The 12,927-nt window shown below is 44.5% G+C and overlaps 2 protein-coding genes across 3 annotated transcripts in view; both read left to right on the top strand.

Annotated features, from left to right (window-relative positions):
* The window catches only part of LOC127047652 (uncharacterized), a 172,868-nt gene that overhangs the window by 128,259 nt on the left and 31,682 nt on the right, over positions 1-12,927 (top strand). The window lies entirely within an intron of this gene.
* NUP37 (nucleoporin 37) overlaps positions 1-12,927 on the top strand; it is a 39,659-nt gene that overhangs the window by 17,463 nt on the left and 9,269 nt on the right. For both annotated transcript variants that reach the window (XM_050946073.1, XM_050946081.1), the window contains exons 6-7: positions 6,124-6,214; positions 9,754-9,935. In XM_050946073.1, the coding sequence (XP_050802030.1) occupies positions 6,124-6,214; positions 9,754-9,935 (273 nt within the window). The remainder of the gene's footprint in view (positions 1-6,123; positions 6,215-9,753; positions 9,936-12,927) is intronic.

Genomic DNA, 12,927 nt, shown 5'->3' on the forward strand with positions numbered 1-12,927 from the left:
AAAAGCAGTTTCTGAAACAAATCTTTGGAACTTAGTTGAATAAGCTTTAATTATGAAGTTATTCAAAAAGAAATATTTCAGGTTAATTTTGTCCTATTAATGTAATACTAAGTAACCAGCTGTTGTTGTTTTTTAATGAAATGTGAAGAGTTTCCTGTGTGATATTGTTAAGATTTATACTGAGGATCATGAAGTGGTAGTGAGAACTTTTATTCTATACTGTAAATTCCTTAAAAATGAAATCACTACATTTAATCTGTTTGAAAACTACCTCATGGACTTTTTTCAGAGGTTACTGGCAGAAACAAAGTTCAGTTTCTCAGTATGATCATCTTTCAAAAACAGTTTATTTAAAAGTTTTGAGGGATTTTTTTAGTTCACATTAGGAAGGAAGTACATTAATATCTAAGGAGCTCAGATAGAATAGCCCCAGCCAATTTGTTTTCTGATGAAAGAAAGCTAGTACTTTAAGGATTGCATCCTTGCAAAAGATTTTCTTCACAGAGTAACGATTGAGCCTTTTTAATCTTAAAATAACTTACTGTATTTGTAGCCATGTCAGTCCCAGGATATTAGAGAGACAAGGTGGGTGAGGGTAATATCTTTTATTGGACCAGCTTCTGTTGGTGAGAGACAAGCTTTCAAGTCACACAGAGCTCATCTTCAGGTCTGGGAAAGATACTCTGAGCATCACAGCTAAATGCAGGATCTGGCCACAGCACTCCTACTGAAGGAATATCTGGACTCATAGAAACCATCTTCAGACCACTCACCACACAAAGGACCAGCTTCCTCTGGACACAACTGACTTCCTCCACAAACTCCGCGACATTAACAACCTGCCTCAGAACATCATCCTCGCCACCATAGATGTCAATTCCCTAAACACCAACATCCCTCAAAATAACAGTATAACTGCCTGCCTCAAATATTTACAAGACAATGGACAACCCTCAGATTTTCGCCCCAAGCTCATTGCCAAACTCGTCAATTATATCCTCACCCATAACAATTTTACATTCAACAGCAAACATTTTGTCCAAACCATGGGAACTAGGATAACTCCTCAATATGCCAACTTCTTCATGGGTCACCCTGCAAAATTTCTGGACAAATGCACCACACAGCCAATGATAAAACTGAGATACATGAATGATATTTCATGGCTTAAACTCCCTCATAGATTTCCAGCACCTGACAACCACATCTTCAACAATTACCACCTCACCATTAAACTCTCTCTGGAACACTACTACACTAGCATCAGCTTCCTGGTCATCACAATCTGCTTCAACAATGGAATCCTACAGACAATCATATACAAGGAACCCACAGATCACCACACCTACCTTCATTGATCCAGTAACCACGCCAAGCACACCAAGAAATCTGTTATCTACAGCCAGGCACTCAGACACCACATAATGTGCAACGAGGGAACCTCTACAAGCTCATCATCATCAGAAGCAAGCTCCCCCAAGACGCACCAACTCAAAGCAGCACAGGCTTTGCCAGAACAACAGATGTAAAGCCTGCAGATATATGAACAACATCCCCCACAATACCCCTTTCAAGATCCATGGATCCTACACTATACCTATCACAACATTTGGAATACTTCATCTAGTGCACTAAATGCCCCAATGATAACTATGTGACTAAAACCAGAAAATCACTACACCCTTGAATAAGCTCACACAGGAAAATAAGACAAAAACACCCTATCACCTGTAGGCAAACACTTTTCACAAGCAATCACTCTATATATGACCTATCAGTCCTCATCTTCAAAGGAAACCTGCATAATACTTTCAAAAAACAAACCAAGGAACTTAAATTTCTTAGCTCTGCTAGACACGGACTGAAAAATCACGGACTGAACAGAGACACTGGATTTATGGCTTATTACCACAGACTGTAACCCATGAATCCTCCCTCCCTTTTTGTCCTATGACTGCAGCGGTGTTAACAGACCTCTCTACCTTGAATGGTCCCTTAGAATATGTGCTAACTGCTTATGCCAGTGGTTTTCAGTGTGTGGTCCATAGACCCCTTAGGGTCTGCAGGCTGCCTAAGATTTCCAAAGGGGGCTGCACCTCCATTCAGAAAAAAAGCACAAACAAAAGCCTCTCCCCTCCCCCCCCAAAGATTTGAAAGTATCTTGTCCCTTTATTGGTCCTTTTGGGTCAGGTGTCAGCCAGGTTACCTGAGCTTCTTAACCCTTTATAGGTAAAAGGATTTTGGTGCCTCTGGCCAGGAGGGATTTTATAGTATTGTATACAGGAGGGTTGTTACCCTTCCCTTTATAGTTATGACACCATGTATTTAGCTGTGACAGTGCATTTCCCAGACCTGAAGAAGAGCTCTATGTAAGCTCAAAAGCTTGTGTCTCTCACCAGCACAGGTTGGTCCGATAAAAGATACTACCTCACCCACCTTGTTTCTCTAGGGTAAGATACAAAATCAAGACAAAATTGAGTGCTATAAAAAGACTTGTACAAAAGAGAGGACAAGATCAGGAGCTGTGGAGAAAACAGTAAGGGAGAGCAAAATTTTACTTCTGCCAGTTTGGTTATGATAACTGATTTACTGACTGCGATCCAGTTTGGCCAAAGCTTTGATTTTTACATGTTTGTCACTCTCATTACTGAACCACAGAGAACTAGTAAATGAGTACATAATCAAATACGTATGTAATTGTAAATGGTCATAAATAACCTTGTCCCAGTCCTTTTAGTCAAAAGGAACTGTTCTGGTACATGCTGCCTATCCAAGGGTAAATCCTTTCAGACTAAGTAAGAGGGCTCTTATTGTTATGCAGAAAAGAAATGGACAGAAGAGATGGCCATATTGTTCTCCCATAGGACTCATGAAAGATAACATGCCTAATCCTACCATTTCAACATAGAATAAACCAGATACAAGCATAGAACTTTTCTGTTTACAGAGTAAAGGAGAGAGCATAAATTTGTCTCCACACCTAATAACCTCATTCACAGCTGGGAAGAAGACACGATAGCATGCTCCCTTAGCCAAAATGATTCACCATCCTCAGTTATATCGTAATTCTCTCCCACACAGTAAATACACATGAAAAGTGTTGATTTGACTTGGAGTATCTACAAGGCACAATATCTGGCAGTGGAAGAAAGTACTGTACATTTCTAAATTACTTAGTCAAGCAGATATTCCATTTTTTTAAAACACTTGTTAGTTTTTTAAATAAAGACACTAATCCCTCAGGATTGGAAACCCTATGATTTCTACAGGGAAAACAAATATTTGATCTGCTGTGGTTTGGCATAGGAAGCTAACATTGTTCACTAAATGTGTTTACTTTACTTCATATCTATTTTGTCTAGACTTGTGATGTATTATTTGAGAGTGTGTAGAAATCTCTTACATTTAAAATGTTAAGCACCCTGGAAGTCAGTGAAAGTTCCCCTAGAATAAACAACAGAAGTTTGTAACTACTCAACTCTAAAGACTATACAGGGCATTTTATTTAAAACCTTATGAACTGCCATATTTCTATAGCCTTATGCATATGTAAAGAATATACATATCCACACAGTACGAACTTAACTGTTTTAATGAGTATAGTTTACGATGTGATGTCACATTATAATTGAACTATTTATTTTGAAGAAAAAGAGTTTTTGCTGGGGCAGGAGCTTTAGATATCACCCTGTATTGTGAAAGCATCATCCATGTTTCATATACAGTAGAACCTCAGAGTTACAAACACCTTGGGAATGGAGGTTATTCTTACCTCTGAAAAGTTTTTGTAATTCTGTACAAAATGTTATGATTCTTTCAAAAGTTTACAACTGAACATTGACTTAATACAGCTTTGAAACTTTACTATGCAGAAGACAAATGCTGCTTTCCCTTTATTTTTTTAGTAGTTTATGTTTAACAGATAATGTACTGTATTTGCTTTTGGGAGGGGAGGGAGTGTATCTGCTGCTGCCTGATTGCATACTTTTGGTTTCAAATGAGGTGTGTGTGGTTGACTGATCAGTTCGTAACTCTGCTGTTCGTAACTCTGAGGTTCTACTGCAGGGGTCGGCAACATATGGCACGCATGCCAAAGACCGCACATGAGTCGATTTTTAGTGGCACGCTGCTGCCTGCCGGGGTCCTGGCTGCTGGCTCCGCTCAGCCCGCTGCCGAACCCAGGCCAGCAATGGGCTGGGCAGGGCTGGCAGTTGGGACCCCAGCGGGCAGCAGCGTGCCATTAAAAATCCTGCCCAGCCCAGCCTGCTCTTCTCTGCCCACCCCCCACCGCTCTCTCCTGCAGGGGCAGGCGGGCAGAAGCTTGGTCTTGCTGGCTGCTGCTGCAGGGCAGCCTCTACCAGCAGCCAAGCTCCCTCCTCCCCCACCTCCCACCAGCATGCTGGGTTCCTGCCCCTTTTCCTCTCCCTCTCTGTGGTGGAACAGCTGATGGCCCGGGAGAGGGAGAAGCGGAACCACAGCCACAGCGTGCTCGCTGCTCTGGAGAAGAGGCGGGGACAGGGCCTTGGAGAAGGAGGGTGAAATAAGGGCATATCCCCTCCAGTCCCCTGCCATGAGCCGCTCAGGGCAGGGAGCTTTGAACATCCCCACAACTACAGCCCACACCACTAGCCCCCTGTCCTGACTTTTAAACCCCCCGCACCTCCCAGCCCCCCTGCAATCCCCCATAACCCCAGCCCTGACTCCTACACCCCCCTCACACACCCCCAGACCCCTGCCCTGACTCCTGAACCCCACACACACACACCCAGTCCTCCGCCCTGAGTCCTGCGCCCTCCACACCTCCCAGCCCCCTGCCCTGACCCCTGCAACCCCCCAAGACCCCAACCCTGACTCCTGCACCCCCCTCACACACCCCAGCCCTCTGCCTTGACTCCTGCACCCCCCACACATATCTAGCCCCCCACACTCCATGCCCTGACTCTTACACCTCCCACAACCCCATCCCTACCCTGAGCACCGAACAGAAGCTCCTGCGACGCACCCCCCATTCCCACCTGCACCCCTCATACTAAATGGGAGCTGCCCAGGTAAGCACTCCACACCCAAACCTCCTGCCGCAACACTGAGCCTCCTCCCTCATTCTAGCTCCTGGCCAGATCCTACACCCCAACCCCTAGCCCTGTGCTCAGTGCACTCCCACCCTCAGCTCAGTGCAGAGAGAGAAAGAGGAAGAGAATGGACTAAAACCAGGGAGAAGGTAGGTACCCACTCTATGTGGGCAGGGCTGGGACCCCAGACCGGCAGCGGGCTGAGCGGGGCTGGCAGCAGCTGGTGGATGCAACCGCTCAGCCCACTGCCGGTCTGGGGTTGCATCCGCTGGCTGCTGCCAGCCCCACTCAGCCCGCTGCCGGTCTGGGGTTCTGGCTTCCAGCACCTTGCCAGCTGGGATCCTGGCTGCAGGCCTCACTCAGCCCACTGCTGGCCTAGGTGAATGGCCAGCAGCGGGCTGAGCAGGCCGGCAGTGGAAGTTCGGCATTTCAATTTAATTTTAAACATTTTGAAAACCTTGTTTACTTTGCATATGACAATAGTTTAGTTATATAATATATAGACTTCTAAAAAATGTTAAAATTTATTACTGGCACGTGAAACCTTAAATTAAAGTGAATAAATGAAGCTTTGGTACATCACTTCTGAAAGGTTGCCAACCCCTGTTCTACTGTATAGCACTATAGGGTTATTGTATGGAGTAGCTCCCACATTATGGTTCAGGGTAGGTGAGGGTCAAGTGGGCCATTGATGATAACACTTCTTTGTTTCCATCCCCAAGTTAATTATGGAGGGAGAATGCTTGAATATAGGAAGAGAAAATAATAATGTACTACCTTTGTGTCTCCTAAAAAATTCATTTTGACATCTGGGTCTCACCCATTGAAATACTCAGCACTCACAACTCCCTTCAACTTGAGTGAGATTTGTAGGTGTTCAATACCTCTCAGTATCAGGCCTTCTGTTAGATACCTTTGTGTTCAAAAGATGGAGTATAGATACCAGATCTCATCTGGTTCTGGCCACCTCTCTGTCAGCAGGCTAAGGCTGGAAAGTAATGTTTTTACAAACACCATAAATGCTTTCTTTTTTTTTTTTTTTTTTTTAAATTAGGGTTTGGGACTTGGAAGGAAATCAAAAGGCTTATTTTGTTCTACGTTCCCCTGGAATGAGTGTGTGCTGGCATCCTGAGGAGGCTTTTAAGGTTGTACTTTGCAGCTTATTTTTTTTTAACCAGTATGTAAATGTGTGTCGCTTTTCTAAACTATAAAATTTTGAAGCTATAGTATGACTGGCGTTCTCTGTAGAAGCACATTCTGTATTATTCTTCATTATCAGCAGATTCTATAATTTGGCTGGTTCTTCTTCAAGTAGTGTCCCTTTGGGTGCTCCACTGTAAGCGTGTCTGTGTCCCTGCGATGCTGATTGGAGAAGTTTGGTAGCAGTCTCCATCTGGACCAGTAGAAGCTTCCTAACAGGCGGGGGCCACCGACACGCAAACTGTGGCCCTGCCCCCTCATGCCACCCATTCTCTCCAAGACTATGCCCTTGCACTTCCCCTTTTCCCTGAGGCTCCGTCCCATGCTCGCTCTTCTCCACACCGCTGCCCTCGACCCCCACCCCCCGCTTGCCCTTACAACTGGTAAAAAGGGTTGGGGCCATGGCCCCCAGCCCTCCCTGTTCCAGTACCTCTGATGTCTGTTCAGCCCACTCATGCACCCCTCCCTGCCTACCACGAGGCTAGCTAGTGTGCACAGGCGATCCCTCCTCAGTTTCTTCTCAACAGCTCCTGACTAGAGGTGGAGCTATAGTTGTCCGTTCCTGGATTGTTAACTCACTTAGAATTGCTAATTGTAGCTTCTTTTAAGGCTTCTTTTTCTTTATTCACTTTATTTACATTTTATTTTGGCCCTTGCCTTTAAAAAAAAAAAAAAAGAAAGAAAAGAAGAGGACTTTGTCTTCTGCTAACCACTGTTGGGAGGTCCCCACTGGACAAGAGTATGCCCAGCTTCCCAGGCTTCAAAAATTGCCTCAGTTGTAAGGAATCTATCCCAGTGACTGACAGACACTCACAGTGCATTCATTGCTTGGGAGAGAAACACATTCCACAGAAGTGTGGCTTGTGTCAACAACTGAAGCCCAGATTCAGGAAAGACAGAGACCTGAGGCTCAAACTCCTACTCATGGAGTCAGTTCTTCAACCTCTGGAGTCCCAGCAGGAGCCCTTACTGCAATCCTCTACTTGGAAGGGAGGTGAGCTCAGGGAGACGACTGCGAGCTACTCATGTAAAGCCTCTAAGAAAAGGGCATAATCTAGTGATACTTTCTGTAGTGGTTGTCCCTTTTGTGATAGTATAGATAAATAGCCTGGAATTTTAATTAATTTTGATTTCTCAGCAAACCTTCCACGTTCTCTTTCACATTTGGGAAGAGGTTCAGATCTCCTATCTGAGGTCTCTCTTTAATGGAGCATAAAATCCACCAAGTGGCTGTCACGGCATTCCATTGTCCACTGGAAGGTTTCTAAGTATTTGCAACTTCCAGATTCATCATTCTCAAATGTTAGAGAAAGAATGCCAACTTGGGATTTGAACTTAGTTCTTAATTCTCTTATGAAACTTCCCTTTCAGCCACTAGCTACTTGTTTGCTTTTAAAACTTTCCATGGAAACCATCTTTCTAGTGGCAGTTACCTCTGCTCAAAGTGTGTGTGAATTAGGGGCTTTGATGGCTGACATGCCTTATACTGTCTTTGAGGTAAAGGTATAGACCACATCAATGCGTCCTACCAAAGTCGTTTGACTTCTCTATCAATTAGATTGTTCATCAGCCAGTTTTCCACCTTAAACCCCATCAGAATAAGGAGGATGCTGCCCTTCATTCTCTTGACATTAGTAGAGTGCTAGAGTATATTGGATGGTACTAAATCTTTTAGAGTCTCTCTGAGACTAACTGTCTGTCAAAGACCTAGCAGAATGCCAGTGTCCACCCAGAGATTTTCTGGTGAGCTTCCGGCTGCATCCTCTCCTGTCATGGAGCTGCTAATGTGCTGTGCCCATCTAAGGTCATAGCTCCCTCTATCAGATCTCAGTCTACATCTGTTCCCCTATTAAAAGATGTTCCCATAGTGGAAAGCTGCTACATGAGTCTTCGTTCACACCAGCTTGAGACACTATGCCTTAGTGCATGCCTGTAGACCAGATGCTGCCTTCAGTTTTGCAATCAGTTCTAGGCCAGATTCTGAAGTTCCCACCTCCTTTGGAAGGTACTGCTTGAGAGTCACCTGAAGTGGAGCACCCATAGGGGCTGTACTGAAAGAAGGAAAGATTACCTACCCTTGTGCACTAAATGGAGTTCTTTGAGATGTGTCCTCCCTATGGATGCTCCACTACCTGCCCTTCCTTCCCCTTTGCTTCAGAGTCTCATCTTGATGGGGCTTTTGCAGTAGAGAAGGAACTGTGTGCAGGTCATCCACCACAGCCCTGTAATCCCTTGGCATGGGGCATAAGGGTTGCTAGAATACATGTGTGAATCAGACAAGCACTACTGTTGAAAATCTTCAGTCAAAGATGCATGCGCACCTCAACTGCAACAGCCACAGAGAGGTACATCTTGAAGAACTCCAGTTACTGTACAAGGTAAGTAACCTCTGCATTCTGAGCTCTGATAACATTTCTCTTATGTTCAGCCTTAGTTCCCACATAGAATGACTTTAGTATTCCCTGATCATTATGAAGCAGATACAGCTTATAATTCAAATCACTGTATTATTATTGGTGTTATTTATAGGGCAGTTGATTAATTGCAGGTAACTCATGCGATTAACTCAAATTAATTGCAATTAAAACATTTACTGTGTTTCATTGCATTGTTAACTAATAGAATACCAATTGAAATTTTATTAAATATTTTTGGATGTTTTTCTACATTTTCAAATATATTGATTTTAATTACAACACAGAATACAAAATGTACAGTGCTCACTTTATATGATTTTTATTACAAATATTTGCACTGTAAAATTATAAAAGAAATAATATTTTTCAATTTACTTCATACAAGTACTGTAGTGCAATCTCTTTACCATGAAAGTGCAACTTACAAATTTAGATTTTTATTTTTGTTACATAAATGCATTTAAAAACAGAAGAATGTAAAACTTTAAAGTCCATTCAGCCCTACTTCTTGTTCAGCCAATCGCTGAGACAAACAAGTTTGTTACATTTATGGGAGATAATGCTGCCCACTTCTTATTTACAATGTCACCTGAAAATGAGAACAGGCGTTCACATGTTATTTTTGTAGCTGGCATTGCAAGATATTTACATGCCAGATATCCTAAACATTTGTATGCCCCTTCATGCTTCAGCCACCATTCCACATGATTAAACCGTTGCACCATAGGCTTTTCCATAAATGCACAGCATCATGTGTAGCATGTGAATTGATGTCAGTTATTTATATTAACTGACATTTATATTTTCTCCAATACCCACTCATCTCATAAAAAATTAAATATCAGTGGCTGGGTTATCATTTTGTTTTAACTGTTGCCAGAATGTTAACATACATGACCACTTTCACCCCAGAAAGCTAGGTGTCACACCTTCCATTCCTGTTAATGCTTTGTTGCAGGAGCACTTGGTTTGCTGTGCAGTAATAAAGATTTAAATTATGGCCAAAATTACAAAGAATGCAGTTTACAAACGTTTGAGTAAAATCCCTGTGTTGCTTTCTTTTGCAGTTGATGGTAGCAGAGAAGAATGGAACAATACGATTTTACGATCTCATTACCCAGCAGGCCATTCTGTCTCTCCAGTCTGAACAAATTCCATTGATGTCCGCACATTGGTGTTTAAGAAACACCCTTAAAATTGGAGCAGTTGCTGGAAATGATTGGTTAATCTGGGATATTACTCGCTCCAGGTATCATTGTCAAAGTGGGGAAGACTTCCCCACACCATCTCTTCCATTTGCGTGATTAGGGATGATATTTTTGATGTTTTACATAGCTAAGTAGAACTTCATTATAGTTATAGCCAGTGCTTAAGGCCCCAGTTTGATGAAGCTTTAAAGCACATGCTTAGATGCTTTGCTAAATGGAAATGAACTGGGGCTTTAGTATCTAGCATTTCTATAATAAACCACTCCCGCTCTCTTCTCCAGGGAATTTGTGACTTTACCATTATCATTCGCAAACAAATTCTTATAATAATTTCTTTTTAAATAATGTGTAATGCATTATTTGTTACTTCAGCTAAGTTGCTGTTACAATTGAAATGTTGGTGGAATTGAATTTAGACTAGTGCCTTTTGATGAGTTGAGGGAGAAAGTAGGGGTTTAGAAAGAATTATGAGAGTTTCCTAAGGATTTCCATTCCCCCCACACACACACATTTTTTTTCCCTCCCTCTTCACCGATATGTTTTCCGTTTCTTTCCTTCGTCTTCCCAACAGAGACTCAGCATCTGGCCTGCCCATGCTTTCAGCTGAGTAGGGTGTGACCTAACTGGGCCTGTCTGATCTCAAGAATGATATAAGCCTCCCCTCCCCAGCCATCCAGTCCATTCACGTTACGCTATTTTTACATATATACATATATAGTAACATATACTATAAGTGTTGGGATTGTACGGCGTCTGGTGATTGTACCAAAAGCAATTCTTTTACACAATTAAAATTCTGAAAATAGAGAATAAATGGAAAACATATGTTTTTAAGATTTAGAAGATGACAATTCCTTTTGAACTTTTATTTGAAAATTGAACTTTATGGGCCAAATCATGCCTTCCTCATTCAGGATGGTGAGCATTTACTGCGGTAAGCATATTCATTGACTTCAGTGGGACTACTTGTGCAAGTAAGGCCCTGATCAGTTAAATGGGACTACTTACAGGTCATGACGTTAAACCTAGGAATTCGTCTTTGCAGAATCAGGGCCCAAGTTGTTAAGGTTCAGGAGTGTGCTATGCCTTTGACCTTTCCAGTGGCACCTCTTTAAAGTGATAGTCCTACACTTACACTTTTAGAGTAGAACGCCACAATTTGCCCCACTTTTAAACTCAATCACCAGTCTTGTTCATCCATTACATTATCTCACCGGAACCAGTTGGCTTTGGCCTCTGTTATCAACTTCTCTCCAGGACCTGTAACCAGCTGGTAAACAGCTCCTTCAAAACAAAGTATTATTTATTAATCCATAGAATATGTCAAGCAGAGAGAAAAGGGTTAAATCAACAAATGCCTAAGCACATATTGTCTTGCATAAATATAAGATTTGCTTCACACAAGTTGGTAGGCCTTGGGTTCTCCACCTCCAGCCTATTCTCCTGGGTACCATGTTACAGTCTTCTTTTCTTCAGATCCTCAGTCTCCCCCAAGGCTCAGATCTTGGCGTATGGTGGAGGAGGGAAATAATCTGCCTAAAGGAGAGCGTGCAGAAATGGTGACAGTGAGGCAGAATTAAGGTTGTAGTGCATGGTCTGTTGCACATGGTAATTGTGGTAATGGGGTGTGCTTGTATGTGGAGGGATAGGGGATGTGTATTATTAGGGGCCTTAACTTTTCAATTCCTTGTTTTTCTAGTTTTATATCAGGCATAATGTACATATAGCAACCCAAACTGCTTCACAGCATGTTTTTTTGTATATTAATCATATTGAGGCCTCTTCTAGAGTATAGGCACTAATATATCTTGAACAGAGAACTAGAAATATCTTTTAGTTCTTCTTCGAGTGATTGCTCACATCCATTCCAGTTAGGTGTGCGCGCCGCGCGTGCACGTTCGTCGGAAACTTTTTACCCTAGCAACTCCAGTGGGCCGGCAGGTCGCCCCCTGGAGTGGCGCCGCCATGGCGCCCAATATATATCCCTGCCGGCCCACCCGCTCCTCAGTTCCTTCTTACCGCCGTGTCGGTCGTTGGAACTGTGGAGCGCGGCATAGCTGTCCTCCACGTCCCTAGCTCTCCTTGTTCTCTATCGTTATCTCTATTGTAGTTGTTAGTTAGATTGTTAAGTAGATAGTAGTAGTTAACTGATAAGTAGTTGTAAATAGTTTTTCGCCGGGGGCTTAGCCCTTCCCGGCACCCGGCACCGGGCTCATGCCTGGTTCGCCGGGCTTCAAGCAGTGTGCGGCCTGCAAGAAGCCGATGCCTACCAGCGATCCCCACGACGCGTGCCTGAAGTGCCTGGGGGAATCGCACAGATCCGACAAGTGCCGCATCTGCAAGGCTTTTAAGCCAAGGACTAAGAAGGAGAGGGATCAAAGGCTCCGGACTCTCCTTATGGAGGCGGCACTTGACCCGGCGGCTTCGCAGGCCGTGATGTCGGCGCCGGCACCGGATCGCACCGGCACCGAGAAGACTCCCCGGCACCGACCTTCTCCGGCACCGGGGGCAGAGCCTAGGCCGTTGAAGTCCATTACTCCGGCCAGGCAGACCCGAGTGGAGCGCCCGGCCTCAACATCGGCCGCGGCGCCGCCGGCACCGTCGACTCCGGGCCCGGCGGGTCCGTCGAGTCCGGTGCCGCCAAGCTCCCCCATGACATCTGGGGTCGAGATAGTGGTGCCATCCACACCAGAGACCTTCGCCTCGGCACGGGACCTTATAGCCATGACCGAGCCCACTCAGCTACCACCCCCGGTACCTCCGGTGCGGGTCGTGTCCAGAGGCAAGCCTATGATGTCGGCACCGTCTCGGGACTCACGGTCTCGATCCAGGTCCCGACGGCACGGTCGCTCCAGATCCCGCCGCCGCTCGCAGTCCCGGCGCCGCTCCCCTCAGCGGTACCGGTCGCACTCGCGGCACCGGTCGACATCACGACGATCGCGGTCAGAATCCAGCCGCCGTTACCGGCACCGCGACTCCAGGAGCCGATCCAGACATTCGCCGCACCGGTCGACCTCCCGGCGCCGAGCTGGT

Source organism: Gopherus flavomarginatus, chromosome 1 (assembly GCF_025201925.1).
Source record: "Gopherus flavomarginatus isolate rGopFla2 chromosome 1, rGopFla2.mat.asm, whole genome shotgun sequence".
NCBI classification, from domain to species: Eukaryota; Metazoa; Chordata; order Testudines; family Testudinidae; genus Gopherus; species Gopherus flavomarginatus.